Source organism: Puma concolor, chromosome E2 (genome assembly GCF_028749965.1).
Source record: "Puma concolor isolate L17-30 chromosome E2, mPumCon1.1.hap2, whole genome shotgun sequence".
NCBI classification, from domain to species: Eukaryota; Metazoa; Chordata; class Mammalia; order Carnivora; family Felidae; genus Puma; species Puma concolor.
The window spans coordinates 59,136,082-59,163,935 of NC_141681.1; the positions used below are offsets into that span (position 1 = coordinate 59,136,082).

The 27,854-nt window shown below is 54.0% G+C and overlaps 3 protein-coding genes and 1 long non-coding RNA gene across 8 annotated transcripts; 2 read left to right on the forward strand and 2 right to left on the reverse strand.

Moving 5' to 3' along the window:
* The first annotated feature begins 333 nt into the window (after positions 1–333).
* Positions 334–6,796, forward strand: LOC112850915 (leukocyte immunoglobulin-like receptor subfamily B member 3). The gene is made up of 12 exons (XM_086690653.1): positions 334–397; positions 603–638; positions 805–1,089; positions 1,235–1,534; positions 1,775–2,056; positions 2,344–2,643; positions 3,135–3,170; positions 4,111–4,227; positions 4,612–4,660; positions 4,744–4,784; positions 5,006–5,058; positions 5,767–6,796. The coding sequence occupies exons 1-12, from the start codon at positions 349–351 to the stop codon at positions 5,956–5,958; spliced, it is 1,740 nt and encodes a 579-aa protein (XP_086546779.1). The 5' UTR covers positions 334–348; the 3' UTR covers positions 5,959–6,796.
* Positions 6,785–13,144, reverse strand: RPS9 (ribosomal protein S9). Of its 2 annotated transcripts, XM_025914688.2 has the most exons (5): positions 13,040–13,144; positions 12,679–12,800; positions 12,329–12,451; positions 7,897–8,083; positions 6,785–7,039 (listed from the first exon to the last, which is right to left on the reverse strand). In XM_025914688.2, the coding sequence occupies exons 2-5, from the start codon at positions 12,773–12,775 to the stop codon at positions 6,862–6,864; spliced, it is 585 nt and encodes a 194-aa protein (XP_025770473.1). In that variant the 5' UTR covers positions 12,776–12,800; positions 13,040–13,144; the 3' UTR covers positions 6,785–6,861. The 2 variants fall into 2 exon arrangements, with proteins under 2 accessions (XP_025770473.1, XP_086546791.1); XM_086690665.1 differs by lacking the exon at positions 13,040–13,144 and having other exon boundaries at positions 12,679–12,833.
* On the forward strand, positions 13,065–27,214 carry LOC112851150 (uncharacterized). 2 transcript variants are annotated; one of them, XR_015245055.1, is made up of 4 exons: positions 13,065–13,196; positions 18,543–18,794; positions 23,717–24,048; positions 24,142–27,214. It is a non-coding gene; the product is annotated as an uncharacterized LOC112851150 (long non-coding RNA). The 2 variants fall into 2 exon arrangements; XR_003222745.2 differs by lacking the exons at positions 13,065–13,196; positions 18,543–18,794 and adding an exon at positions 22,382–22,509.
* Positions 15,976–22,384, reverse strand: LOC147573840 (leukocyte immunoglobulin-like receptor subfamily B member 3). 3 transcript variants are annotated; one of them, XM_086690651.1, is made up of 13 exons: positions 22,251–22,372; positions 22,058–22,093; positions 21,591–21,875; positions 21,139–21,441; positions 20,618–20,914; positions 20,096–20,398; positions 19,723–19,773; positions 18,692–18,808; positions 18,319–18,361; positions 18,204–18,241; positions 17,967–18,019; positions 17,043–17,198; positions 15,976–16,964 (listed from the first exon to the last, which is right to left on the reverse strand). In XM_086690651.1, the coding sequence occupies exons 1-13, from the start codon at positions 22,282–22,284 to the stop codon at positions 16,818–16,820; spliced, it is 1,863 nt and encodes a 620-aa protein (XP_086546777.1). In that variant the 5' UTR covers positions 22,285–22,372; the 3' UTR covers positions 15,976–16,817. The 3 variants fall into 3 exon arrangements, with proteins under 3 accessions (XP_086546777.1, XP_086546775.1, XP_086546776.1); XM_086690649.1 differs by having other exon boundaries at positions 17,967–18,022; XM_086690650.1 differs by lacking the exon at positions 21,591–21,875 and having other exon boundaries at positions 17,967–18,022; positions 22,251–22,384.
* Positions 27,215–27,854: the final 640 nt, after the last annotated feature.

The window sequence follows — 27,854 nt, forward strand, 5'->3', positions numbered from 1 at the left end:
TGGAACTGAAATTGGGCCGGCTCCCAGGTCCGGCCCACCCTCCCCGACCTTGGCTTCTGGGACCAGAGTCACTCTCTGGACTTGGGCTTGGCGGGGAACAGGCAGAGTGGCAGGGCCGTGTGGGGTCTGGTGAGACTCGCATCTGGTCTGAAAGGTCGCAGGGCCTCTGCTGTCGGGCGTCCTTCAGGGACAGCAGAGCAAGGCCCCGGAGGGGGTGTTCCCCTTCCTGTAAGGCCTCTCGTGAGGAACCCATGATGGGGACCACAGAGCCTGGGCCATGTCACACCCTGTGCATGTGTCTGTCCTGTGGACTCTGAGGACTTTTAAGCTGTCTGCACCGCTGGGACCATGGGAGGCAGCGTCAGGACCCAGACCCTCACCGCCCTTCTGTGTCTCGGTGAGCTTTCTGGACAAGAGGAGGGATGGGTGGCTCCCGCCCTGCCCCCAGGCCCTGGGCCCTGAGAGACCTCAGGACTTGGGAGGCATGTTGGGGGCAGGACTTCTGGGGGCCAGAGAGTGACCCCCGTGGTCATTGGACCTGACTGGGCCTGGAACAGCTACATGCGGTTGGGGGGACACTCTCACAGGGAACTCTCTTCCAGGGCTGTGTCGGGGTCCGTGGGACCAGGTACAGGCAAGTGAGTGCTCCCCAGACCTCCTGTTTCCACCCAACAACCCGCTGGGCAGCTGGGGGGCACAGAGGGTCTGGGCTGATGGTGACCAGTCCGGGAGGGGCCTTGGGGTGACAGGTGGGAAACAGGGGAGAAGGGCACCCTTGCAATTCCCCATCTGACTCCTTTCCAGGGTACCTTCCCAAACCCTCCATCAGGGCTGACCCCAGCCCCAATGTCACCGGGGGGACCCCTGTGACCATCTGGTGCCAGGCATCTCTGCAGGCTGATGTCTACTATCTGTATAAAGAGAGGGTCTCAGAACCCATGTCCATGGAGATCTCACAGGAGTCCAGCGACAAGGCCAGTTTCTCCCTTGGATTCACGAGTCCGCACAATGCAGGGCGATACCAGTGTCAATATCACAGCAGGAACAGCTGGTCACAGCGGAGTGACCTCCTGCCCCTGGTGGTGACAGGTAAGGCAGAAGCTGGCCCCTCCCCTGGGGCCCCTCCTCCAGGTGGAAGGGAACAGAGTGTGGCCTCAGGGGACTCTCGCTCACCGTCCACACTGGGGTACGTGGGGCGATGGCCCCTTTAACACTGCCCCTCCTTCTCCCTCAGGAGTGTACAACCCACCCTCCCTGTCAGCCATCCCAGGCCCTGTGGTGGCCTCAGGAGGGAACGTGTCCCTCTCCTGTAGCTCACCACATCCATGGCAAACCTTCCGTCTGCTGAAGGAGGGGGGAGCTGACGCGCCCCGACACCTGGAATTGAAGTTCCCTCGTGAGAAGAGGCAGGCACTGTTCCCTGTGGGCCCCGTGAGCACCTCCCATGGGGGGACCTACAGGTGCTACGTTTCTCCAGCTTCCTACCCGTATGTGTGGTCACTCCCCAGTGACCCTCTGCACCTTCAGGTCACAGGTGAGGGGCCCCTGCACTGCCCTGCCCCACCTACTTCCTGGGCCCAAATGACTGACCTAAGCCGTGTGCCCAGTGGAGCCCTGGGGGTGATAGAAAGTGGGTGGGGCACTGGCCTCCTGAAGTCAGACGACACATGGAAGCTATGGTGGAGGGGGGGCGGTGCTCATGAGAGCCTCGCCTCAGGCCCTGGGGCCAACGTGGGGTGTGCATCCCCTGGTGCCTCTGTCCCCTCCCGTCCAGGCGCCTACAGGGAGCCCACCCTCTTAGCCCAGCCGGGCTCGCTGGTGCAGCCTGGAGACAACCTGACCCTCCAGTGTCATTCAGAAGCCGGATTTGACACATTCGCTCTGATGAAGGATGAGGGGATCACACCTCCCGTGCGTTTAGATGGGCAGCCCAGCCCCAACTTCCCCCTCGGCCTTGTGAGCATCACCCATGGGGGCCGGTACAGATGCTATGGTGGACACAACCTCTCCTCCACGTGGTCGGCCCCCAGTGTCCCCTTGGACATCTTCATCACAGGTGAGAGACCCACTCCCCATATTTCTGTCTGCTCAGGGGGTTGGGGCCATGGTCACCGCTAGGGGTGATAGGGTCCAGGTAGAGGATAAGAGGCAGAGGCTGAGATGGAGTCTAGGAACAGGGACACAGAAGGCCAAGGAAACAAAGGACACCCATCAGAGAGACAAGAGGAACTGAGACGGGGCACACAGAGTCCCAGCAGAGAGGACAGTCATCACCCAGCTCAGGGTCAAGGGTGTGTGAAGGGGGAAGCAGATCTATACAGGTCATGAATTTTCCTCCCGCAGGCCTGTACAGGAAACCGTCCCTCTCCGCCCAGCCGGGGCCCTCAGTGTCCTGGGGAGAGAATGTGACCCTGCAGTGTCGCTCGGAAATCTGGCTCGACACCTTCTACCTGTCCAAGGAGGGGTCACCTGCTCCTCCCCAGCACATTCGTCTGCAGGACACAACTGCACCTTATCAGGTCAGCTTCAACATGAGTCCTGTGACCTCAGACCATGAGGGGACCTACAGGTGCTACGTCTCATCCAGCAACTCCTCCTACCTGTGGTCACACCCCAGTGACCCCCTGGAGCTGCTGGTCTCAGGTGAGGGGCCCCAGTCCTGTCCCCTGTGTGTCATCGTGGTCAGGGACCTGTCAACGGAGAAATGCTAGGCTGGGACGGGAGTGAGGGGGTCACAGAAGGAGGGGAGCGGCAGACGGGAACCTCAGCTCTCAGAGGGATGGTCACAGCAACCCCCATCCCTGCCTCCTACCCTGCCTGCTGAGGTCCTGACAGAAAGGAGGGAGGTGAGGCCAGAGGCCGACCACCCCCATCCTCCTCCAGTCTCCAGTCCTAAGAGCTCCTCACCGAGAGACACCAACACGAGAGTGGGGGACTAGCAGAGGCGTGGATCCCTGGGGGGACCAAGATCACCATCTCTGGCACGGCTTGTGTCAGGGGTGACCACGGGGCTCCGGGGGGCTCTGAGTCTGGGCCAGATGGCGGAGGGAAAGGTGGGCTCCCACCTGGGGGACCAGCACCCTGAAGTGGGGAGCAGAGAGCACCCCTCCTTACCTCTCTTTCCTGGTCCCCAGGAGGCTCTGAGGATGCACCAGTCACCCCATGGAGGGGTAAGTGGAGTCTCTGTTGGGAGATGCGGTTGGGAGGAGCTCAGCCTAGGCTTGCCTCAGTCTCTTCCTGAGATTATGGCCTGAGAAGCTCCTTCTCACCGAGACAAGTCCTCTGATTGCAAAGGGCAAGAAGGTGGCTGCACTGTGTGTGGGGTGCGGCAGGGTGGGGGGCGTGGGCACACACAGGAGGTGTCTGAGTTCACCCCCGCAGACGGCAACGGGGGCTCAGCCCGAGAGTTGCTGTGCAGTCGGGGAGAGAGCAAGGCTTGGAAATCAGGTTCAGGCCCAGATCTGCTTCTCCCCCGCTGTGGGATCCTGGACAAGTCCATCCCTTTCCGAGACCCATGGCTAACTGTCAGCACAACAGGCCTCCTGTCGCCTCCCTCAGGCCCACTGAGAGATTCTGGTGAATGCCCTCAGCATGGCCCCTTTTAGAGCTCTGGAAGGGGAGAGCCCTCCCTCCTGCCCTTGTGGACGCGTGTCCACACACACACACACACACACACACACACACACACACGGCACATCCACACAGGCCCCCAAGGGGTGTTGGGCCTGTGCACAGTGGGAGACAGATCTGGGCTTGGGCGGGGCGGAGATTGGGTTTGGTGAACAGGTCTCCACTCTGGTGTTCTGCCAGTGCGGGAGGGGTAAGGGGACAGCATGGAAAAAACCCAAAATCCCATTAGGAAACCCACAGCCCGGGTTCCAGTCCCAGCCCTGCCGCCTCCACGCTGGGCCACCTGGGACACGTGATCAGCCTCCCTGTGCCTCACTTTCCTGTCTGTGGAGTGTGGGGGGGGGGGGGGCGGCAGTCCCCTGCTGCGTGACCCTTGACAGGGTCAGAGGTGAATGCCCAGAGCCCAGCACGTGCCTGGCACACAGCAGGCGCCCAGTTAAATGGCATCACTGGCTCCTTCACGGTGTGGCTCTGCCCAAGGTCCCAACCGGTACCTGTACGTCCTCATCGGGGCCGCGGGGGCCTTCGTCCTGCTGCTCTGCCTCCTCGTCGTCCTCCTCGTCCGTCGCCGGCGTCAGGGCAAAGGCAGGAAGCCAGGTGAGAAGGGACGGGGGTGACCAGCCCCAGGGGGTGGTGGCTCTCCCGTGGGTGGATGGAGAGTGGCTCAGGGCGCCAGCCAGAGGGAAACCAGACGTGGGAAAGGCCAGCGTAGAACTCCAGCATCGCCCAGTGAGAAAGTCTGGAGAGAGGAGTACATGTGAGCATACGTGTAAATATTTTAATTTTTTGCCTTCTCAAATTTATGAAATGCTTGAAAACACATCCAAGTTTTGTTTTTTGTTTGGAACGTCTTTGTTTTGAATTCTATACGGTGATTGGAAGGGATTATAATCTTTCCAGTTCTGAGATCCTCAGCTTAAGGGAGGCCCAGGGGAGGGTTTCACGGTGGGGTGCCGGAGGCTGATTTCCAACTCCCCGCAGCAGCAGCAGCCACAATCCCAGCGCCTGAGGATGAAGGCCTGCGTGGGAGGTAAGACCTCTCCGAGACGAGACCCCACTGTCACCAGCTGGTGGCCCCCTCACTGCCGCCTAACAGCCCTGTCTTCTCCCCAGCTCCGGTCCCGCTGCCACGGCCGCCCAGGATGAGAACTTGTGTAAGGGGAAGTGTGGGGCCACCAGGGGGAGGAGGCGGGCCCAGAGAATGTGGGTGGGCAGTGGAGGCTGTGGATTGGGAGAGGGTCCTGGGCTCGGGTGTGAGAGAGCATCTGATCACCTTGTGGCCTGGTAACATCACTGATCTTCTCTGGGCTCCTGCCATACAAGATCTCAAGGGATCTTGGCAAGAGATGGGACCGCCTTTTTCTGTCCCTACCAGATGCTGTCATGAAAGACACACAGGCTGAAGAGGACAGACAGCTGGACAGCCAGGTGGGCTCCCTGTGGTCCTGACCAGGGCACCCCTGCCTCTCTGTTCATGTGATAAATCCAGCAGACACTCCACCCGGCAGCCCGCAGCCTCTCCCTTCTGGAAGCACGCCACTCTGGGCGGCTACAACCTCAGGGTCCTTGGTCTCTTCTGTTGAGCTGTTGGGGACACTCAGGCCAAGGGGGCAGGGTTGGAGTTTAGGGCTGCCTGTGCCCTGCACAAAGGGCTGAAATCCAGGCCCTGGGCCAGTAGAGGCCCAGAGGCGGCACCTCCTAAAACCTACACAAAGTGGTCCTGTAGCTTAGCTCAGTCCTCTTTCTGTTCAGTCTTTCCCCATCTGTCCCACCCACAGCCACGGCTGTTCACGCGATTCACCCTGGCCAACGGGCTGAACCCCCTGTGGGGGCGTGGGGGCCTGTCCATCCACGTTGATGGCCACACTCAATTCCTACCTCCAGCCTTGCCCTCCCCCAGCACCAGATTCCAGGGGCCAACCATCCACGTACCAGCTGTGTCCAGGCAGTAGGCACTTTGGACCCCAACAGCCCTCCTCCCCCAGATACAAACTGAAGGAGGGCAAGGGGGGCTCAAGACCATCCCTCACGGTGTCTAACAGGGCCTTAGACCCCCCTGTGGGTGCATCCTCTCCTCCCCAGGCCTCAGGGTTTCTTCTGCTCCAGCCACATGCCTTTTCTCTCCTTCTGCTCCAGGCTGTAGTCTCTGAAGACTCCCAAGATGGGACTTATGCCCAGATCAACAGCTTGGTCTCTGAAGACCCTCAGGATGTGACCTATGCCCAGCTCAACTGCCTGACCCTCAGGCGGGTGACAAGTGGACCCGCTTCCTCCCAAGAAGAGCCTCCGGCAGAGCCCAGTGTGTATGCATCTCTGGCCATCCGCTAGCCCAAGCAGGACCCACACCCCACACTCCGGGGGTCTGCGAGGTCTCCTGCAGGGAGCCTGAGGGCAAAGGAGCTGCCCACAGTGGGTTCTACCTGATCCCACCCAGCCTGGAGGCAGGACAAGGACCCAACTACTGGGACCTTGTGGAAACTGCTTCCAGGAATTCCCATCACCATACAGCTGACCTTAGGGTTCCTGTAAAGTGACCCTGACTCCAAGGATTCCCATGGAAATGCCAAGACCACCAAGTGGTAACCCTGGTGGTGGGGGGAAGGGCAGGGCCTACCAACCAGCACTAGGATAGGACTACTCAGGACCTTCTGTAGGCTTCGTGGCAGCCAGGCAGCCTCCCAGGACCATCACTGCGAAGCTGGGTCTTAAATGTCCTTTCCCACAGGCCCCTAATTAGGACTCACCCACTTCCCAACCCCACCAAAATGAGCTTTGAAATCAGTCTGTTCACCTTCTCAAGGGCTTCCTACCAAAACCCAACTACAGTAGTTCGTCTCCACCAGTGACCCCAGGTTCAGCTCTTTGCGCCCACCCCCAACATTTAACCCCTGACCCCCACTCACTACTTCTCTGCCGGGAAAGGACTCCACCCCACCCCACTGCAAACAGCTGGCTCCCAGCAGCAGACATGAGTGGGGTGCACTTCCCCTACCCCAACAAGGATCCCCAGCTGGTAGGCTCCCCAGGCCCCTCTAAGCAAGAGGCAATGCTCCAAGTGTGAACTTGCTAGGATGAGGAAGCCTGAACTTTTTCCCACCACAGAAGCCTGTGTGTTCAGAGAAGGAAGGAGAACAGACCCACCAATAAACACCAGTTCCAAAGGGTTGATTCTGTTTTATTATCGGACTAGAAAACTAGGCAATCCATAGCCCAGCGGTGGGGCGGGTGGGCTCAATCCTCCTCCTCGTCATCTCCGGCTCCAGCCCCACCCTGGCCCTTCTTGGCATTCTTCCTCTTCACGCGACCAGGGCGGCCGCCCCCGTATGGAGAGCGTAGGGAGAAGTCGATGTGCTTCTGGGAGTCCAGGCGGACAATGAAGGACGGGATGTTCACCACCTGCTTTCGGACCCTGGAGGGGGGATGGCAGGTGAGGGGAGGGGGGAAAGGATCCCAGCAGGATGAGACCCTACTCTCTGCTTCGACTCTGCAGCCGGCAGAGTGGGTGCTGCAGCCACACTGACCCCACAGCGCCTGTGCGATCAGGAGGGCGTCAGAGCATCGCGGGAGAGAGTTTTTCCTGTTCGCATCTTACAGAAGCGGAAACATCCACAAGTAAACCCCACATGTGACCACTAAGTAAGAAGGCAACATGGCAGCAATTCCAGGATCTGATTTTTAAAACTCAACTGAGCTTCAGGTGTAGTACCTGAGATGCAGCATCACAGTCCTTCAAGCAGCCACCCGTCCAGGTTCTCTGGAACCAGACAGAGGGCAAACAGAGCACCCAGATACAGAACCCTTCTGCCCTGACAGCTGCCACCTGGAGCCAGCCAGACCCCTGCAGTCCCTGGCACTTGAGCATCAGACCACGGACTGAGGCGAGCTTACCAAATTAACGCCCACATTGTGCAAGAACGTGACGGCCACCAGGTAGGGGGCCCAACAGACAGCCGAACCCACGAACCCAATCAAGCCAGCTGGGCGCACCCAGAGCGGTTACCTGTCCAGCTGTCTGCACGCCCGCAGAAGCCTTCACAAGGTGTACGGCTCAGGCCGCAGTGACCCTTGCGCTGGGCTAGGGGGAGGACGAGGCCGTCCCCAGCACCCCATGAGCTCTCTGCTTGGGTCAACCTGTACCCTCAAGGTATGTTCACACCCGTCACCTCCAAGGGCTGCACAGGAGGTAAGGACAGCAAACTCAGCGAGGGCAACCACCAGAGGAGAGGATGGGGTGGAAGAGAGACTCCGGGAGCCCAGAAGGAGTACCTGATATGGCGCTGGCGGATCAGCACGCGGGCATGGTGGATGGATTTGGCCAAGCCCAGCTTGAAGACCTGGGTCTGCAGGCGCCTCTCCAAGAAATCCTCAATCTTGAGGCCCAGGATGTAATCCAGCTTCATCTTGCCCTCGTCCAGCACCCCAATGCGCACGAGTCGCCGCAGCAGAGCGTTACCTGGTAGGAGGGGAAGGAAGCACGCATTCAGGCTTCTGGCTCACTTCAGACTTCTTGGGGGCTCCCTAGCATGGAGGTGGGATGTGAGTGGGAAGCAGGGCCCATGACTCTGATGTAAGATCCAACACAGTGGCCACAGTGTGGCTCCTACAATCCTCACAACCACGCAACACCTACCTGTCTTACCAAGGAGGGCAGGTGACCACACCCACCTCTGTTCTCTGAAACAAGGAACAGAACCTTCCGTGAGCTGTCAGGAGAGTAATGAGACAATCCTGCCAGAGGACTTAACCACTCCCCACCGCCCCCAAAGACTAGGTGCTGCGGCTGCTAACCCATTATTCCCACAATGGAGCGCAGCAGTCAAGACCTAACCTGCTGGAGTCAAGAAACCGCTACTAGTCAGTCAAATCTGAGGCTCAACCGCCTTCCCTGACAATATAGGGCCGTCAGCACTTAGCCTCTAGGCCCTAGAAGCCTCAGACTGGGCACACGTTTAAGGAGTATGTCATATGCTCTACCATTCTATCTGTGGTTTCCTGCTGAGAAATCATGGTGTGTTCATGCCAACAATGGCATGAGGTCATGCCCTTCTGCCAGTAACCCCCAGGTGCAGGAGGCCTTGCAATTTGCCCATAGCCCCTGACCACGCCACAGCGGCCAGGACTTGGGATCCCGGAGGCAAACCCTGTCCCCAGAGTTCATACTCACACAGGCTCATAGCCTAACACCGTGACACTGGGGTAAAAGCTCAACTTTGCTTTTCCTTAAAAAGGATTAGTTTCACTTCTCGTCAAGTGACCTTATCATTCATTACAGCAAGACAATTCAAGGAAGCTCTCTGTACTATCCCGGATTCTTGACATCATGACCCCTTGCCCCTGGAAAACTGCAGTCTTTCTAGCACAGCTAATGGAGAAAGACGATCAAAATGGAGACACACACTCTACCTTTCCCAACATCCCAAGTCCTAGTATGGCTTCGTTCTTCACTCTAACGAATGCTCAACCTAAGATAGGATATTTTCCCATTTACAAAAACATCAACAGGGGTGCCTGGGTGGCTCAATTCGCTGAGCATCTGACTTTGGCTCAGGTCATAATCTCATGGCTCATGGATTTGAGTCCCACATTGGTCTCTGCTGTCAGTGCAGAGTCAGCTTCAGATCCTGTGCTCCCCCCACCATCAAAAAAACAAAAACAAAAAAACCCCTAAAACATTAAAATAGAAAGGTATTCCATGCCTATGGTTTGGAAGTATTGTTACAATATCCATGATAACCAGGTGCCTGGGTGGCTCAATCGGTTCAGCCTCTGACTCTTGATTTTGGCTTAGGTCATGATCTCACCATTTGTGGGACTGAGCCCTGCAGCCAGCTGCGTGCTGATTAACAGAACCTGCTTGGGATTCTCTCCCTCTCTGCCCCTCCCCTGGCTTGTGCTCTCTCAGGATAAAGGGAAATGCAAATCAAAACGACAGTGATGTCACCTCACACCTGCCAAAAACAATATCAAAGACAAAAAAACAGTCCGTGAAATGTAAAGAAAGGGAACCCTCCCCTCATGCACTGTTGGTGAGAATGTGTAGGGGCGCCTGGGTGACTCGGTTGAGCACCCGACTTTGGCTCAGGTCAGGATCTCGCAGTTTGTGAGTTCAAGCCCTGCGGTGGGCTCTGTGCTGACAGCTCAGAGCCTGAAGCCTGTTTTGGATTCTGTGTCTCTCTCTCTGCCCCTTCCCTGCTCATGCTCTGTCTCTCAAAAATGAACAAACGTTAAATTTAAAAGAGAATGTGAGATTGGTGCAGCCAGTCTGGAAAACAGGATGGAGTTTCCTCAGAAGTCAAACCCAGAACTATGATGACATAGCAATGTCACTTCTGGATATTTATCCAAAGAAAACGAATGCGCTAACTGGAAAAGGGAAGCTCCCCCCACACTCTCTGTAGCATTACTTGCAGTGGCCAAGACATGGAAACAACTTTAAGTGTTCACCGAATGACAGCTGAACGGGTAAAAGATGCGGCACCCACAAAGCGGGCGATTACTCAGCCATAAAAAAGAATGAAATCTTAGCACCTGCAACAGCACGGACAGACCCCGAGGTCCATGCCAAGTGGAGTCAATCAGAGACAAAGGCCATGATCTCATTTATACATGGAATCCACACAAAGCTACCATCAAAAGAAATACCCCAAATTCGCAGACTCAGAGTACATTATGGTGGTTGCCGGAGTAACAAGGGCAGTGGGTGAATGTGGTCAAAAAGTACCACATTCCAGTTAGAATACTCACTGTATACGAGAAAGTTGTCAAGAGAGCACATCTTTAAGACTTTATTTCTAAAGTAATATCTGCACCTCACGTGAGGCTAGAATTCACAACCCTGAGTCAAGAGTTGCTGCACCAATGGAGTACATCTTAAAAGATCTCATTACAAGAAAACTTTTTTTAAGCTACAGATAGTGACAGAAATGAACTAGATCACTTATTGTGATCATTTCATGGTACAAAGAAATATCGAATCATGCCACACATCTAAAAACCACATATAGTCTGTGAATTATACCTTGGTTAAAAAGAGACATTATTCAAATATTAATACAAAAAATGCCCCCACACAAAAACTAGTTTGGGATTATCTACCAGCTAGGATACTTTTTGCCTTTTTTGTCCTCAGGCTAGAGAACAGAAACTTGACATCAATTTTAGAATCTCTTTAGAAATTTCTATGTAAAATAAAACCACTATCATTAAAAGGCCTTTCCTCGTCCTAATGGCACGAAACAAGCATTAAAATGCCTTAGTTTCTGATCTGAAAAATGGATGTTACACCTGTTTCTTTATAGCTGCCATGGGGATGGAGCCACAAACCGCTCCCAGCCAAGTGCTGGCTGCAACTAGTTTAAGAGGCAAAGCCTTTTTAATAAAAATCAGAACACTTTCTCACCCAGTCACTTGCCTTTAGTGGGGAAGGCTAGACCTCAGGCTGGACCAGTGACAAACACCTCCAGGGATAGGCAGAGAGCCTGCAGGCTCCTTCCTGTCTAGTCGGGCTAAACACCTTCGTTTACTAAATGCCTACAAACCTATGGGCTGCCTTCCCCAGTAAAGTCCACTTCTGCCATGGGAAACCACAAATACTCTGGGTTCACCTGCCCGGTCAGCCACAAGACTGCGTATCTGACCATGGGTTGGAGTAGCTTGATCTTCAGAAAGTCCCTCTGCCCTCAATTAACTGGCTGGCTCCACAAAGACTTTTAGATCAAGTCCCACCCAGGCATCCACAGGGGAGGGGATTCCTGAATTTTCATGATCACGTGATCTGTCGGTGACGGTTAAACAAGCTCCAGAGCTTTCTCAACCTCTAATATGACTGACTGCCCAACCATAACGGTGAAGGCTCAAATGTAAAAGCAGTTTCCTTCTCAGCTATAGATTGGAAAAGAAATCAAAAATTTAGAAACAAGCAAAACATGATTCCCAGCCCCCCCTATAAACCAAGTGTCCCCGAGCTCAGGCCAAAAGCAGTATGAGGAGGAGAGCTTCCAGGTAGCCCAACTTTAGGAGTTAACACAGAGCAAGTGACCTGTACACTTGTGACAGAAGCTTTCACAAGCCATTGTGGGATAGATACTCTGACTTCTTTCACATTCAGATACTGTTTCAACTGTTGGTCATGTTCTCTAAGCTTCCTGGAAACTCTTCTCAGTCCACCCCATCACTGAGTTTGTCTGGACCCACTACGAGAGGATCACCTGTAAAATGTATCATAAGCTACCCCTAGGAAGCTGTCCTGCAGATTAAGTAACAAATCTAAAAAACCCAGAAAAATAAAACTCCAGCTACTTTAACATTATTGCCATCTTACAACCCTGAAAAACAAGAAAATCATAAGGTGATTGAAATCAGCTGTTGCTCTGGAAAGGTGGTCAAGTTCCCAAATGATCTGCATTCCCTTCCCAAATCGTCACCCTACAGGCTGCCTTCCCGGTCAGGCTTTTGGAAAACACCGCTGACCACCTTATAAAAGTAGGCAATGCTTGGGGAGCCCCGCGTCACACGCTTACAGAAAAGGGGGATTTGGCTCCAGACCCACTTTTCCCACGGATGACTTCCACTCAGGGCCAGAGGTGGGCTCCCCCCGCTCAGCCCAGACCTTTGACCAACGGACGAGCAGAGGCGGGAGGGAGGCCGGCGGCGCCCCGCACCCAGTGTCCCTCCCGTGGGCTCGCGCACACTGCCTCACCTTCAAACAGCCGCCGCGGGTCCTTCTCGTCCAGCGTCAGCAGCTCCCGGGCAGCCTTGCGGATCTTGGCCAGGGTGAACTTGACCCTCCACACCTCACGTTTGTTGCGGAGCCCATACTCGCCTGCGAAGAGAGGAATCTGGCTGCTGGGCGAGCGAGCTCGGCCCCCCGGCCAAGTGCAAACGTAAGGCTGGACAACCCCGCCAGACCCCAAACCATGCCCACCTCCGGGGGGGAGGCGGGACGCTCACGCGAGAACGCCCGCGGCAATGAGCACGTGTGCGGCCTCACCCACGCGCCGGCCAAGCCCCACCTGGCCCGGAAACAGAAACCCGGGTCACACTACTCACCGATCAGCTTCAACTCTTGATCGAGGCGGGATTTCTCGAAGGGCCTCCGAGGGGTCACGTAGGTTTTGCGGCAAACCCAGCTCCGGGCCACCGGCATGTTGGCCGCGAATGTCCGCGTGCGCCTGCGCGGGACGGAAACCCGAGCCTATGAGAGCCGCGCACGGCGCCTGCGCAGTCCCACAACGCCGCCGCAGGCTCGCGAAAACCGCCCGCGACGCCGCCAAAGCCGGCTCGCCCAGCGCCACCGCTCTGCAGTCCCGTCCAACCACCTCCGACCGCCTTAACATACTCATTTCGTGTCGGAAGGTCCTTACGCCCCTGCAACCCACACCCTGACCAGAGAGCCGGGCAGCACACTCACCCTCACCGTAGTCTCCGAGAGCTGAGAAAGAGAAACCTCCGCGGCCCGGCCTCGCTTTTATAGCAACGACGCTGCCTGGTGACGTCAGCGCGCACGCCGCCAGCCTGCACCAATCAGAAGAGGTGGTGCCGAGCGGCAAAGCACTCGGAGAGGACAGGTAGGGCCAGGGCGGCGAGCTGAGTGTGCCGCCCGCGTCTGTCCTTGACCGGAGTCACGGCGTCCGCCCCCGGGGAAGTGAGGACCGTCCTGCGCCCCTGGGCGGTCACCTCACAGGGCCCGCTAGCGAGCCTCTGAGTGGCGATGTCCACCTTCTCTGGGCTGCAGCCGCCCCCGCTCTAGGATTATAGGCACACCTGGGGATGTTGGGGAATTAATTCCAGACCACCAATAAGGGAATATGGCAATAAAGCAAATGGAATGAATTTTTTGGTTTTCTAGAGGGTATAAAAATCCTGTTTATACTATACTGTGGTCTATTACGTGGGCAATAGCATTATCTCTTTAAAAAAAAAAAAAGTACATACCTTAATTTTAAAATGCTGGGGCTCCTGGGTGGCTGAGGTCGATTGAACATGCCACTCTTTCTGGGTCAGGTCCTGATCCTAGGATTGAGCCCCGCGTCAGACTCGCGCTGAGCACAGAGTCAGCCTCTGTCTCCTTCTCCTTCTCCCTTGCTCGCGCTCTCTTTCTAAAAATAAAATCTTAACGCAGAGTTGCCCAAACCTTCAGTGTGTAAAAACGCGCCATGAAGCGACATGTCATAAGATGAATCGTGCCTCTATCGCATGTAATTAAAACCTCTCCCAATTCTTTGGGACTCTGGGAATTAACCTAACACCTTAACTTATCCATATTTATTTTATTTTTAAATTTTATCTAAATCCAAGTTAGTTAACATATAGTGTAATAACAGTTTCAGGAGTAGAATTTAGCGATTCATCACTTGCATAGAACACCCAGTGCTCGTCATTTATCTGCATTTCTTACAATCTTAGTAGAGGAACATCACTGTATGATGCATCCAGTAAACATCCCCATGCAGATGGTGGTCATCTGCTTTCGCTGCCTCAGAGTTTGAAATAATGTGCCTGCGGCCAGCGCTCTGAAAGGAGAGGACCCCGCAGTTTGACCCTCTGCCTTTGTACTTGGTGCCCCTAACCTGCTCTCCCCATTCTCTGGGCCCCCAAAGTGGACGTCTGAAATGCAATTGATTTTTATTTTTATTTTTAAAAGGTTATTTATTTAGTGAGAGAGCAAGCATGAGTGGGGAAAAGGGCAGAGAGAGAGAGAGAGAATCCCAAGCAGGCCCTGCACTCTGATGTGGAGTTTGAACCCGCGAACCGTGACATCATGATCTGAGCCGAAACTAAAGAGTCGGATGCTTAATCAACTGAGCCCCCCAAGGGCCCCCTAGAAATGCAGTTGATTTTTGGACATTGATGATGTGTCCAGACACATTGCATAAGTCCTTTTCAAATTAGAATCATGGATCTTTATATGATTTTGAATAGTCCATGCACACAATTTTGGGATCCATTAATAATCAATACAGCATTATTCTATCCATTTAGTGCTTATCACTTTTTTTTTTTTTTGCCTTATTTAATTGGCTGGTTACTTATTGAATACAAGTGGCAGCACCGAACATGGTTGTCTGAGTCTCCTTCACAGCACAGTCTCCTTTTACAAGCTTTTGCCTGTAAAAATTATCCCTACTATAAATTGGCAATCTGTTTTATCAAAAGCTTTGCATCTGTTGCTATTGTCTTGCTTTACTATTTCTTATTTTAATGTTTGAAGTGTATTGATTTTGGATATAAAACTCACCAGGCATTCCTGAAAAAAAAAGATACCTGCATTGTCATGACATGTCAACCTATTTTATAGATCGCTGAACCTTGTCTCTGGATATTTTGTTTAGGGACCTATACCTGAGTCCATGCGAAGGAGCTCACCGTGATTTTCCCAGTTTGTAGTTTTCTTTTTTTTTTTTTTTTAAATTTTTTTTTTTTCAACGTTTTTATTTATTTTTGGGACAGAGAGAGACAGAGCATGAACGGGGGAGGGGCAGAGAGAGAGGGAGACACAGAATCGGAAACAGGCTCCAGGCTCCGAGCCATCAGCCCAGAGCCCGACGCGGGGCTCGAACTCACGGACCGCGAGATCGCGAGATCCCGCGAGATCGTGAGATCCTGCGAGATCGTGAGATCCTGCGAGATCGTGACCTGGCTGAAGTCGGACGCTTAACCGACTGCGCCACCCAGGCGCCCCCCAGTTTGTAGTTTTCTTGCCAATTTTTGTTTTTCTGGCCTGATAAAATGTGTCAGGGGAGCATTCCTTCTTTCTCTGTTCTCTGGGGAAGGCTGTGTAAGTTTGGTATGCGTATGTGTGCCTGTGTGTTCACATGTGTGCTCACGTGTTTGTGGATGTAGGTGTGTCCATATGCCCACGTTTGCATACGTGTGTTCACAGGTTCTTGTGTGTGTATGTGTGTGTTCCTGTGTGTAGGTGTTTCTGTGTCTGTGTGTGCTCAAGTGTGTGTTCACATGTTCACATGTATGTAGGTCTGTCCATGTGTCTGTGTGTGCGTTCACATATTTGTGTGTGTTCACGTGTTCACATGTGTGTAAGCCTGTCCATGTGTCTCTGCGTGCGTGTGTTCCTGTGTTTGTGCGTGTATATGTGTCCATGTGTTCACGTGTGCGTTCACATATTTGTGTGTGTTCACGTGTTCACATGTATGTAGGCCTGTCCATGTGTCTGTGCATGCATGTGTGTTCACGTGTTTGTGTTTATATGTGTATATTTGTGCCTGTGTGTCCACATGTGTGTTTGCATGTTCACATGTATGTAGGTGTGTCCATGCATGTGTGTGTGTATTTTTATGAGTACATCAGTGTTTGGAGGCATTCATCAGTGAAACTTTCCAGACTCAGTTCACTTTGTGGAAAAAACTTTAATTGTGTATTCAACATATTTTATACATACGGCATTTAGAGTTTCTATTTATCCCTATTCATCATTTTGCATTTTTGAGAATTGTCCATTTCCTCTACATTTTCTAATGTATTAGCACAAAATCGTTAATAATATAATAATAAGTAATAAAAATAAACAATAATTCTGTTATGTATTTAAAGTCTATAGGATGTGATGCTGTGCTCATAATGTCCTTTTTCTCTGTCTCTGTCTGTCTCTCTCTCTCTCTCTCTCTGTCTTTCTTGGCATTGTGGCTAGGATTTATGAATATGTTTCATGTTTTCACGAATAAACGTTTTGGGCTTTATTGATTATGCTCTATTTTTTGTTTGTCTTCATTAGTAGCTACTCTTATCGCTATAATTTCCTGCCTTCTACCTTGATTTGGAATAATTTGCTGTTTTTTCTAAATTCTTGGTACAATAATTTATGCCATTGACTTTTTAGGCTTTTTCTTTTCTAATACGTTCGTTCCTGGTTGCTAATTTTCCTGCGCCATAGGTCTGATGTGTAACATTTACATTATTCAGCGTAAGCATTCTCCCATTTCCATTTTGGTTTTCTTATTTCACTCACGGATTATCGAGAAGTCTGTTGCTTTATTTCCAAAATGTAGGGGCTCTAGCTATCTTTGATGGCAGAATCCGGTCACTCCCAGAGGGTCCCAGGAGTTCTTACTGGTCTATGTTAGGAGTCCAGGCTGGCTGGGGCCATTAGGCGGCCTCCGTGGGCAGCTCCTGCGCCTCCTGGGGTCCCCGCGGTCCCCTCCCTGGAGTGTGGGCTGTGGGTCCTTCCTGGGCTAGCGGATGGCCAGAGCAGCATACACGCTGGGCTCTGCTGGAGGCTCCCCGGCTCGGGAGGAATGGGGTGCACTCGTCTCCCGTCTGAGCGTCAAGCGGTTCAGCTGGGCGTAGGTCACATCTGGGGGGGCGTCAGATGCGGCAGCCTGCAGTGGGCGGAGGGAGAGGGGAGGTGTGTGGTTGGGGTGGGGCGAGCCTGGGAGCCTGGAGAAGAGAGGACCCACCTGACTGTCCAACTGCCTGTCTTCCTCTGCTTCTGTGTCCGGCAATCCCCCCCACAGGGGGGAAGGAGAAGTGGCCGGTCCCCGACTGAGTCTTGATCTTGAGTGGCTCACCTGGGCATACGTCGTTCCTTGGGGGTCTCCATCCTCCGCGTCCTGCTGGGGACAGACAGTGAGGGGGAGATTCGTCTCCTTGATTCCACTGGACAGCCTCGGTGAATTTTCCACACTGTTGCCAGAGTGATGCTTTCGAACTTTTAGGCAGCTTAGGTCAATCTCCTGGTGGACTCCTCAGGGACTTCCTGAGCCTTGGGGCATCTGGGTGCTTCCTACGGCTCTGAATCTGTTCCTGACACTGTTTCTTGCTCATTTGGCTCCAACCACATGGCCGCCACCCCCACCTTCCCGAAAACGCATGTTGCCGCCTAAGGACCTTTGCGCCTGCTACCCTCACCTCCTGCCTTATTTTCCCCAGCCACACTTTGCACTCCAGGACACTGCCCACTTCCTCGCATACGGTCTGTCGCCCACAAGGTGAGCTCGCCGAGCGTGGGTCAGGTTTGCTCACTGTCGTGCCTGCAGCACTAGGTGGGGCCTGGTAAACGGTGGGCTCTCTGTGCACATTTGCCGGGCAAATGAACGAATGGGGCCTAGAGACCTGCGGGTGATTCCTTTCTTCACGCACCCTCTTGAGACCCGGGCGAGCACCCCAACAACCGGAAGTCCGACGGCGGGTGAGGACCAGTCAAGGGGGGCACGTGGGAGGCCCCGCGAGGTCACGGCAAGAGGCCCCGGGGTGCCCAAGGAGGGAGAGGGCACCCGTGGGACACCGCCACGACCGGGTGGTGTGAGGACACAGGAGTGTCCGTTGGTTTACTTTTGGCACCAGGAGGGCCCTCGGGGTCTGCACGGGAGCAGGGGTCTCACCCGCTGGTCCAGCTCCACCCCCTCCTCGGGCTGTGCGTCTTGCACGGCGGCATCTGCTGGGGCAGAAAGGGGGGCGTAGCTCTTGGCAAGGTCCCCTGGGCTCACACCCCACCCCGCGGTCCAGGGGCTCCAGTGGCGGGTGAGGGGCCGAGGCCACACGTGCAGCAACGCCGTCCTCACTCCCAGCCCCCAGCCCCTCCCAGCCCCCACCCCCCGGGGCGGCCCCACTCCTCTCACAGAGGGTCTCCTCCTGGGTGGCGGCAGCTGGCCCGGAGCTGGGGAGGAGATGGGGTGTTAGGGGGCACAGACGGGCAGGCGGGTGGGGGCCCGGGGGTCTGCGGGCACGAGTTACCTGTCCTGCAGGCCTCTGTCCTGGGGCTCTGGGTCTGCGGCCCCTGCAGGAAGTTGGGAATCAGCCTCCCCCTGGGCTGGGAGGTTACGGACCCCTGCCACGTGATCCCAGAGGAAAGGAACCCTTCACACATATTGCCCGTGTTTCAACATCTCCCGAGACGGAAGAGAAGAAAACACCTCCAATTGGCACATGGGTGCCGACCTTAGGTGTTTTCTTTCTAGCCTCTCCGACGTGAGACTCTGCAGAAGTGTCTTTCCACGCTGGCCTTTCCCGCGTCTGGTTTCCCTCTGGCTGGCGCCCTGAGCCACTCTCCATCCACCCGCGGGAGAGCCACCACCCCCTGGGGCTGGTCACCCCCGTCCCTTCTCACCCGGCTTCCTGCCTTTGCCCTGACGCCGGCGACGGACGAGGAGGACGACGAGGAGGCAGAGCAGCAGGACGAAGGCCCCCGCGGCCCCGATGAGGACGTACAGGTACCGGTTGGGACCTTGGGCAGAGCCACACCGTGAAGGAGCCAGTGATGCCATTTAACTGGGCGCCTGCTGTGTGCCAGGCACGTGCTGGGCTCTGGGCATTCACCTCTGACCCTGTCAAGGGTCACGCAGCAGGGGACTGCCACCCCCCCCCCCCCCCACTCCACAGACAGGAAAGTGAGGCACAGGGAGGCTGATCACGTGTCCCAGGTGGCCCAGCGTGGAGGCGGCAGGGCTGGGACTGGAACCCGGGCTGTGGGTTCCCTGCGCTCTCCTCATGCTGCCCCCCCCCCCCAGGCCGACACCAGCTTGGGGCTCTGGGCTCCTCATCTGTAGGCGGGTCTGTCCCAGCGTCTTCGTCTGGGGCCGAGGGTCCTTCCAGATTCCCCTCACTACCTGAAGGCCCCCAGCCATTGTCCTCCCGCCCCTCCCCCTCCAGGGTCATCCCACTGCTGCAGAGGGCCAGGTCCCCATAGAATCCCGACCCGGAGGGGCTTCCCCGTGAGCCCTCCTCTCCCCGCGGAAGGGGGCCGGAGCCACGGCCAGAACTGAGGGGAAATCTAATCTGGGCCACGACTCTCTCCTTTACACCTGGGGAAACTGAGGCCCAGGCAGGGGAGGGGCGTGTCCTAGCCAGTGTCTCCAGAGGTGTCTGAACTGACGGTGTAACCAACCCCTGCTCCCATGGACCCACCCGCCTCCTCCTGACAGAGACCTTCACTTGCCCGCAGAGGCTCCTGGGGTCAGGGAGGGTGGGGGGTGGGCAGAGGGGGCTGCCTCTTCCCCAGCTGGGCCCCCACCCTCTCCCTCTGCCATGACCATCCCAGCCCTCCTCCCCCTGGCCTCAGAGCTCCTGGAGCCTGGTGGCCACCCTGGCATCTCTGAAACACGGGAAGGAAAGCCCTGGACAGAAGCCACTGTGACTCACCAGCTGTTGAGCTGGGATCTGTGGCTGGGGGGCCGGACTCTCCAGAGGATCCTGGGGGGAAAGACAGTAGTAGAGGAGGGGGCTGGAGTTTCCCTTCAAGACCCTGTCTCTGCTTACAGTCTTCTCCCTCATGTGCCCTGCGGCCCCCAGGGCCCTCCTCCTCCACCTGGAGAATTGTGGTGACGGGGACAAGGAAAGGGGCAGGGAGGGAGGGAGGGAGGGGCGTGTTTCCCTCCTGTGCTCTGAGGGGCGGACCCCTAGGGTGACACTTCCCCTGAGCCCCTTCCATTATGTCTCAGCCCAGGGCTCTCTTGGGCACAGGGCCCTGAAGACAACATTGGGACACAGAGGGGACAGGGCTGGGGCCCCTCACCTGAGACCTGGAGCTCCATGGGGTCACTGGGGTGTGACAACAGGTAGGGGAAGTTGCTGTATGAGCCGTAGCACCTGTAGGTCCCCCCTTGGGCTGAGGTCACAGGATTCATGGAGAATTTGGCCTGGTAATGCCCAGCTCCGTACTTTGATTTAAGACGCAGGGGAGGGTCGGCTGCCCCCTCCTTGGACAGAAGGAAAGTGTCCACAAAGCTCCAGGACTGACACAGCAGGGTCACATTCTCCCCTGAGGCCACCATGGGTCCTGGCTGCACTGAGAGGGAGGGTGTGTAGGAGAGCTGTCCTAGAGAGAGGAAGGCAGGTGAGGGGCTGTCCATCCTTGCTCTGAACTGAGTCTGTCTGTCTGTCCTCTGAGTCTCTCTCCTTCCCCTTCCCGTCTGTCTCTCTGTCTCTCTCCCTCCCTGGGGACCCCACACCCCTGACCCCAGCCACCACCACCTGGGACACCCCCAGCAGGGCCTGTGCAGAGTCTGGGGCCCTGACTGAACCCGTGTCCCCTCACCTGTGACCAGGATGTCCAGGGGGTCACTGGGGGCCGACCACTCGGAGGAGAGGTTGTGTCCACCATAGCACGTGTACCGGCCCCCGTGGGAGCTGCTCACTGGGCCCAGGGGGAAGTCGGCCCTCGAGAGCCCAGCCTGGGACTGCAGGCTAAGGTGCTGGGGAAGGTCATGTGCCGCCTCCTTGTACAGAGCGAATCTGTCATAGCCGACGTCAGAGCGACACTGGAGGGTCAGCCTCTGTCCAGGGGTCACGACGGGGCTCTGCTGGGTCAGGAGGGAGGGCTTCCTGGACATACCTGGGAGACAACCAGTCGTGGATTGAGGAGCAGATTCTCCCCAAACCTCTGTTCTCCTGTCCTGACCCCCAGGTCTCAGTGTCTCTCACATTCTGTGTCTCTGACCTGTGAGATCCCGTGTCCCCCTCACCCCACCCTCTGATCTGGGGCTCCCCTGGGAGCAGAGCCTCCATAACCTGTCTGGTGGTCAAAACACGGATGCAACAAAAATCAGCTTCCCTCACCTGAGACCAGGAGCTCCAGGGGGTCACTGGAGAGTGACCACATGTGGGGGGTGTTGCTGTAATAGCCATAGCATCTGAAGGTCCACCTGAGCCTGGGGGTCACAGGGCCCACAGGAAACAGGGCCTGGAACTGCCCACTGGTGTGTCGCTGGGAGTCGAGGGTCCAGGCGGGTCTGGGTTCTCCTTCCCTCATCAGGACGAACCTATGGAATCCCATCCACGAGGTGCACTGGAGGGTCACCTTCCCTCCTGAGGTCATGACGGGTTTGGGCAGGGCTGAGAGACGGGGTTTGCCATAGAATCCTAGGAGAGGAGGAGGGGGTATGTTAAATGGGGCTCAGATTCTACCCCCCACAACACCCCCAGGGCTGGACTGTGAGGGGAGACATGCTGGGAGGAGACCCCCTCCCTGAGGGCAGAGCCTGGGGCGGGGACCCTGAGGGGGCTCGCACCTGTCACCACCAGCTCCAGGGGGTCACTGCGCTCTGACAAGCCAGTGGGGCTTCGATAGGAACAGTGATACCGTCCTGCATGTCCATCTGTCATGTGTGTGATGGAGAACTTGGCCTTGTTCCCAGGCTCTAGTGTGGGCTGTCTGTCCAGGTACACTGAGCCTTCCTCTTTATACACATGGAGCTTCTGGGCCTCCAGGGTCCCCTGACACCAGATGTTCACAGCGCTACCCCAGGGGACCACAGAGCCTGGCTCAGCCCAGATGGAGGGTGTGGGGAGGGTCCCTGGAAGGAAACAGAGGCTGTATCACAAGACCTTCCCCACCCTCAGTTCTTAGCTCAGCCCCAAACCCCCAGACGTCCCCTCTCCATCTGCCCAGAACTGCTGTCCTCCATTCCCAGCTGCCTGGTGGGTGACCCCCGTCCCCAGTGAGGAGGTGGGATGGGACACCTGGGGACACACTCACCTGCCTGCACTTGGGTCCTGGGTTCCACACTCAGACCTGGAAGAGAGTCCCTGTGAGAGGATGGCCCCGAGTCCTGAGCAATACCCCACCTCCCGATGACCCTCCTGTGCCTGAGGTCTTTGACTGCCCAGGGCCTGGTTGTGGGGTGGGTCCCTCCCAGACTAGGGCATCCCCTCCCCTCCTGAGATCTCACCGAGGAGGAGCAGGGCCGTGAGGGTGGGGGTCATGGCGTCTCTGCCTCTGGCCCTGGCTGTGCAGAGGGAGGGACCTCAGTGCCCACAGGACAGACAGAAGCACAGGGTGTGGCCACTTGGGGGCTGGCCTGCCTGGTCATGGGGTTGTCACGTCAGCAGCCCCACAGGAAGGGGAACAGCCTGTTTCCAGGGGCCCAACTCTGGTGTCCGTGATGGTGCAGCAAGTGGACCCAAGGCTTCCTGAGATGACCCATCCAGGTGAGGAGACCAGGGCACGTCCTTCCCTCCCAGATCCTCCCCTACAAGTTCTCCTTCATTCTCAGCACATCCCCAGGGGTCCTCACCTCCCATGGGGTCCCCAGGCCCCGGAGATGCTGCAGGGGGTGTGGGTTCCGGCTCCTCTGCGGCCTCATGTCAGTGCAGACACAGCTGTGACATTTCTGCATGGCTCAGGTCAAGGTCACCAGGGTCATGCACACAGAGGAGAAACACAGGGAAACAGGGAAGGAAACAAAAACCCTCTCTTCACCTGGGGCCGGGGCTTTCTTTCTGTCTCAGCCTTCAGGGTCTTCTCTATCTTCCTGTGTCATCGTCCACCCCCCATCCTGGGAACACAGCTGTGAGTCCCTCCTGCCTCCCCAGTGCCCCTCATTCCGGGGGCAAAGCTGTCTTAGCCATTCTGGGGTCCTGCCTGTAAACTTTAGGGGACATTTATTTGGGGTAGAGGTTACATTTTGAAGGAAAACATCTTCAGCAAAATATTCCCGGAGCATCCACTGTCAATATGGCCTTGGGTGGTAATGTTCTCTCTCTGAGCCTCAGTTTCCTCATCTGATGCATTTTGTCCTGAACTGCAAACCCCGGGGTGGTTGTGGGGATTTGGTGCCAGGTGCACAGGAGTGAAGAGTCACTGTGAGTTTCCAGACCAGGCAAGATGAGCCTGGGCTGTGTCCTGATGACGTGATGGGATCCGGGGGTCTGATGCTGCAGTCAGCTGTTTGGTTGATGCACCCACTGGAGACCTGGTCTGTTCTGAAACCCAATATTGCCACTCACAGTAATTCTGAAATACGCAGCCATGGACAAATGCAGAGAAACGGGAAATGAAATTTCCAAAAATGGAGTTGGAACCGCAGCAGGGAAGAGAGAACAAAGTTGAGTTCCCACTGGTGCCTGGGACCATGGAGGGATCATAGAGAGGGATTTTCCATCCTTGTGGACCCTAGAGGGACCCCAGTGTCTTTTCACAGGGGAAATATCCAGGCTCCAGGCAAAGGTTGGGAGCTGAGGCTCCCCTTCCCCATGTTTTTGGATGGAAGTCTGTAATACGTGCCCCTGGTCCAGATTGAGTAACCCCGCCCTGTGTGGGCTCAAACAGACGAAATCTCGTGCTGCCAGCTATGGGCATCTCTCCCATGTGCGTATGCATGTGTCTGAAACTGACTCTCATGTTTGGATCAAACAGTCTCAAGGTACTCTCAAGTTGGGAGAAGTGTGAAGGTTAATACAGAGAAACCCCACAAAAAAAGGATCGTGAAGCCAGAAGGGGGAGCTTGCTCGCTACACCTCTTGGTCAAGAATCACCAATCGCTGACCCCACAGAGGAATCATCAACAGTACAGGATCCTCAAATACAGGCCCCAACAGAGAATGCTGGGAGGAGGCAAGAGCAGGTGGAAGAAGCCTTCGCTCACCCTGGAGAATTCCTTTCAACATTCCCGTCCTGAAATGAGTCTGCTTTTTGGAGACCTGTGTAAACAGTGGTGGCATCATCCTACTTCCCTCATTCACAATGAGGTAAATACAAATGTTGATTTGTGTTTATTTTTTATCTGTATGGAATCATACTTTTACGTTGTAAAAGTTGTCCTTTATCAAAACATATTTCAGGAAAGGAGTGTGGGATGGAAGTTGTGCAGACTGTGTCTCAGCTGGCTCCCCCCACCAGCAGGAAATCCAAAACCGCATGCGCGGCCTGTGACGTCGCTTGCTCCCCCCACCAGCAGGAAATCCCAAGGACGCATGTGCAGCCTGTGACTTCGCTTGTTCCCCCCAACCAGCAGGAAATCCCAAAGACGCATGCGCAGCCTGTGACGTCGCTTGCTCCCCCCACCAGCAGGAAATCACAAAGATGCATGTGCAGTGTGTTGCATCCCGGCCAGCCAGCTTTGCAGGCCTCACGGCAGTGCATGCGTTGAACAGCTAACTGTGCTGGCCGAGTTCAGCTTCACTGTGACGATGAGCTCAAGGAGGAAAACGGGGGAATATGGTGAGAAAACATGACTCTTCTCCTGGTTCCTGATTGTGGGTTTTCTCCCTGCCAAGAGCCCTCATCATGGATTTCCCTTTTCTTGCAACAGCGCCCACACATCTTGCTAGAAACGTAGCCCCCTGGTGCCCCTTGTTTCTGTTCGCAGGTATCCCTGCATTGCTCTGGTCCTGCCTTCAGCTTCGGGCTCAGTCGGTTGGGTTTGTGCTCTGAATATGAAGGGAAAACTGACCTTTGTGTAAAGATTCAACTATCAAAAAAAAAAAAAAAAAAGATTCAACTATCATCTAGTGACTGTGTGACTTTGAGAAATATCATCCAGTCTCTGAGCCTGAGTTTCCTCCTTGGGAGAGGTTTGTCATGAACCCTAGTGCTCAGAGCAGGTGTGGGGCCCGTGCTGTCATGTTCATGGGGTGGCTCAGTCATCACTAATTTCAGGCCAGATGAAGAGTCTTGGAAGAGGTGCATGAGAGGATGCGTTGTCTGACTCCACTGTCTAGGTAGACAATGGATGGGCTCACTCAAGAGCCCTGGTTCGTTCCTAACACCGAGAGATGCTATTTATCATATTTCTGAAAAATGTAGCCACAGCCAAGTGCAGAAGAGGAGAAAAGAAAGTTCCCAAATTGAGGAACCTCAACAGATACAAGAGGTCAAAGCTGAGTGGCCACCGGTGTCTGGGACCAACAAGGGGTCATCAGTGTGGATGTTTCCCCTCTGTGTGGACATGAGAGGAACCCCAGGTCTTCACAGGCAAGGATGGGATCAGATCTCTGGTGAGTTTGGAGGCTGTGTTGCTCCCTTCTCCATTTTTGTGGTTGGGCACTGGGATGTTTTTGCCAACAGAACCAGCCGTGGTCAGCACTGAGCCATGGCCCCATGTATGCAGAAGAGAATTCACTGTAGTTCAGGAAGACGTGGACCTCTGTGAGTGTGAGCCCTACATTGGACCCAACTATACGTGCAAGACACAACTATGCGTGGACACTAAGTTTGTGGGAGTGGATGTCACAGGGCAAAACAACTGCAGGCGTGCCTGCCTAATCGTGAATGACTCCCAGTGCAGCTGTAGGAGGAAACCTTTGTGGAAAATAAGGTGTGTGGAAATTCAGCCCTCCCAACAGGAGTATACTGCAAAGAGGAGTCCTGATAAGAAGAAACAGTGCTACAAAGTCAATCTTAATGCTCACTGAGAATTCTGCTAATATATCCATGGACATACAGTGCCAGGAATATGTAGACTTATCTTAAATTAGGTATGTGTTTCATATCAAAAAGATGATGGAGGAACTTGAATTTTAAAGAAAAATCTTTATTTTTGAGAGAGAGAGAACAGGAAAGAGTGGGGGATGGGCAGAGAGAGGGGGACAGAGAATCGGAAGTGGGCTGTGGGCTGACGGCAGTGAACCAAGTGCGGGGCTCAGATTCACAAACCACGAGCTCATGACCAGAGCCGGAGTGGAACGCTCAACCTATTGTGCCACCCAGGTGCCCCCGGAACTTGCATTTTTGAGAAAAGGATATGACTGATACTTGAAGAGGCAATGATAGAAATTAGTTAGAAATTTTTAATGGTGAAGAATCCAGTTGAGTGAATACGTTCTAAGCTTTCATTCTGTCAAGGGGAAGACCTGCCTGAAGAGTTTGTCAGGAAGCTGGAACACAATATTGAGGAAACTTTCCAGACTGCGGAATAGGCCAGAAATGGAGATTTCAGGTACTTGGGAATAGAATGAGGAGGGCCAAGGTCACATCTACTGTGTCAGGAAGAAAGGACGGAGAATGCTGTCTCCCAGCTGCCCAAGAGGCAAGTAATTGGAGTATTTTCCAAAGATGAGGAAAGACCATTTGAATGGTAGTGGATGCACATTTAAAAATAAAACCCGTATGTTGACACTTCATAGTAAAATGAAGAAATCCAGGGTAAATTAGATTTTAAAAATCGTACATTGAATTGTACCTGTAAAAATGGTTAATGTTATTCTTTGTGAATTTCACCTCAATTGAAAAATATGCAACAGAGGCTTGTTGGGTCTGCAGAAACGTCCTAAAATTACTTCCTGGGGAAAGTGCAAAGGCCACCTCCAGGCTCCATTTCCCAAAGGTAAAAATGGGTGCCAGAAGCTACTGACAAATATCCCCAAGGAATGAAGTGTTGGTAGGGAATTGTATACTGAGCCAAATTACTACTGAGGCCAATAGTGAAAGCATCTGCAGAGACAAATTCGTAAATTCTGTGGAATCATGTCACCCCATCTGCCCTGTTAGGACTCATGTCCCACATGTTAAAGTCACCAGGTCAGGGTGTGCCTTCAAGAGAGATGAGGAGGGGTTGTGGGTTCTTTCCTCAACTACCAGATTGATTTCCCCTCCAAGCATGTGCATTTTGTCCTCTCCTTGAAAAGAAAAAAAATTATGAAGTATCTGGATAAAGAGAGAGAACACTATCTGCCAAAGGAAATCTTTGTGGTGGCTTCCAAAGTCTCCCATACTATCCAATCTTCCCCCAACCTCATATAATTAAAAAGTTTATAAGTGTAATGCCTATTTTGAAAGCTTGTTTGTACTAAAAGAAATTTGAAAGTCATTTCTTTAAAATCTTGTTGGCCATTTTGTTCTGGTATTTAGATAGAATTTAAGGTACTACTGAAATATGGTTATAAAAAATAAAATAAGGCATTTCAGAGCTGCAAAGTCTCATCTGTTTTACTGATTTCACACTCAGTGAAAGCAACACTACATGGTGTAATTCAGTTAGAAGAACAAAATATCTGAAATGAAGGAAATAATATGAGATAGTGAGGGAAAATGGCAAAGATATAAACATTGGAAAATTACATGTATATATCCTTACACATATACATTTGTACTTAAGAAAGCTGAATCAAAATATTAGCTGAATCCAAATACCGAAATGTGTAGGTGAGAGACAGACAGAATGACAGAGCTTTTGAGAAATGTAAGTACTAAGAGTTGAGCCAAAGTTTGGGTCCTTTTACTAAAAGAGAGGAGGAATTAAAAAATTGTTCAAAATTATAAATGAGAATTCCTGTAATAACATATAACTACCTAAAATTAGAAGTACGATGTATATGGTACAAAAACAGACACATAGACCAATGGAATAGAACAGAAACCCCAGAACTAGACCCACAAACGTATGGCCAACTAATCTTTGACAAAGCAGGAAAGAACATCCAATGGAAAAAAGACAGTCTCTTTAACAAATGGTGCTGGGAGAACTGGACAGCAACATGCAGAAGGTTGAAACTAGACCACTTTCTCACACCATTCACAAAAATAAACTCAAAATGGATAAAGGACCTGAATGTGA

What these genes read in the sequence shown, in the direction of transcription:
- LOC147573840 (XM_086690649.1), bottom strand. Translation starts at nt 22,284, where the DNA reads ATGACCCCCACCCTCACGGCCCTGCTCCTCCTCG. An exon ending in CACGGCCCTGCTCCTCCTCG is followed by an intron (nt 22,094 to 22,250) that starts GTGAGATCTCAG and finishes ACTCTCTTCCAG; the next exon opens with GTCTGAGTGTGGAACCCAGG. An exon ending in GGGCAAAGGCAGGAAGCCGG is followed by an intron (nt 18,362 to 18,691) that starts GTGAGAAGGGAC and finishes AACTTCCTGCAG; the next exon opens with GGGCCGCAGACCCAGAGCCC.
- LOC112850915 (XM_086690653.1), top strand. Translation starts at nt 349, where the DNA reads ATGGGAGGCAGCGTCAGGACCCAGACCCTCACCGCCCTTCTGTGTCTC. An exon ending in GTGGGACCAGGTACAGGCAA is followed by an intron (nt 639 to 804) that starts GTGAGTGCTCCC and finishes ACTCCTTTCCAG; the next exon opens with GGTACCTTCCCAAACCCTCC. An exon ending in CCTGGAGCTGCTGGTCTCAG is followed by an intron (nt 2,644 to 3,134) that starts GTGAGGGGCCCC and finishes CCTGGTCCCCAG; the next exon opens with GAGGCTCTGAGGATGCACCA.
- RPS9 (XM_025914688.2), bottom strand. Translation starts at nt 12,775, where the DNA reads ATGCCGGTGGCCCGGAGCTGGGTTTGCCGCAAAACCTACGTGACCCCT. An exon ending in CCCGCGGCGGCTGTTTGAAG is followed by an intron (nt 8,084 to 12,328) that starts GTGAGGCAGTGT and finishes CCCTCCTACCAG; the next exon opens with GTAACGCTCTGCTGCGGCGA. An exon ending in ATCCGCCAGCGCCATATCAG is followed by an intron (nt 7,040 to 7,896) that starts GTACTCCTTCTG and finishes TCCCCCCTCCAG; the next exon opens with GGTCCGAAAGCAGGTGGTGA.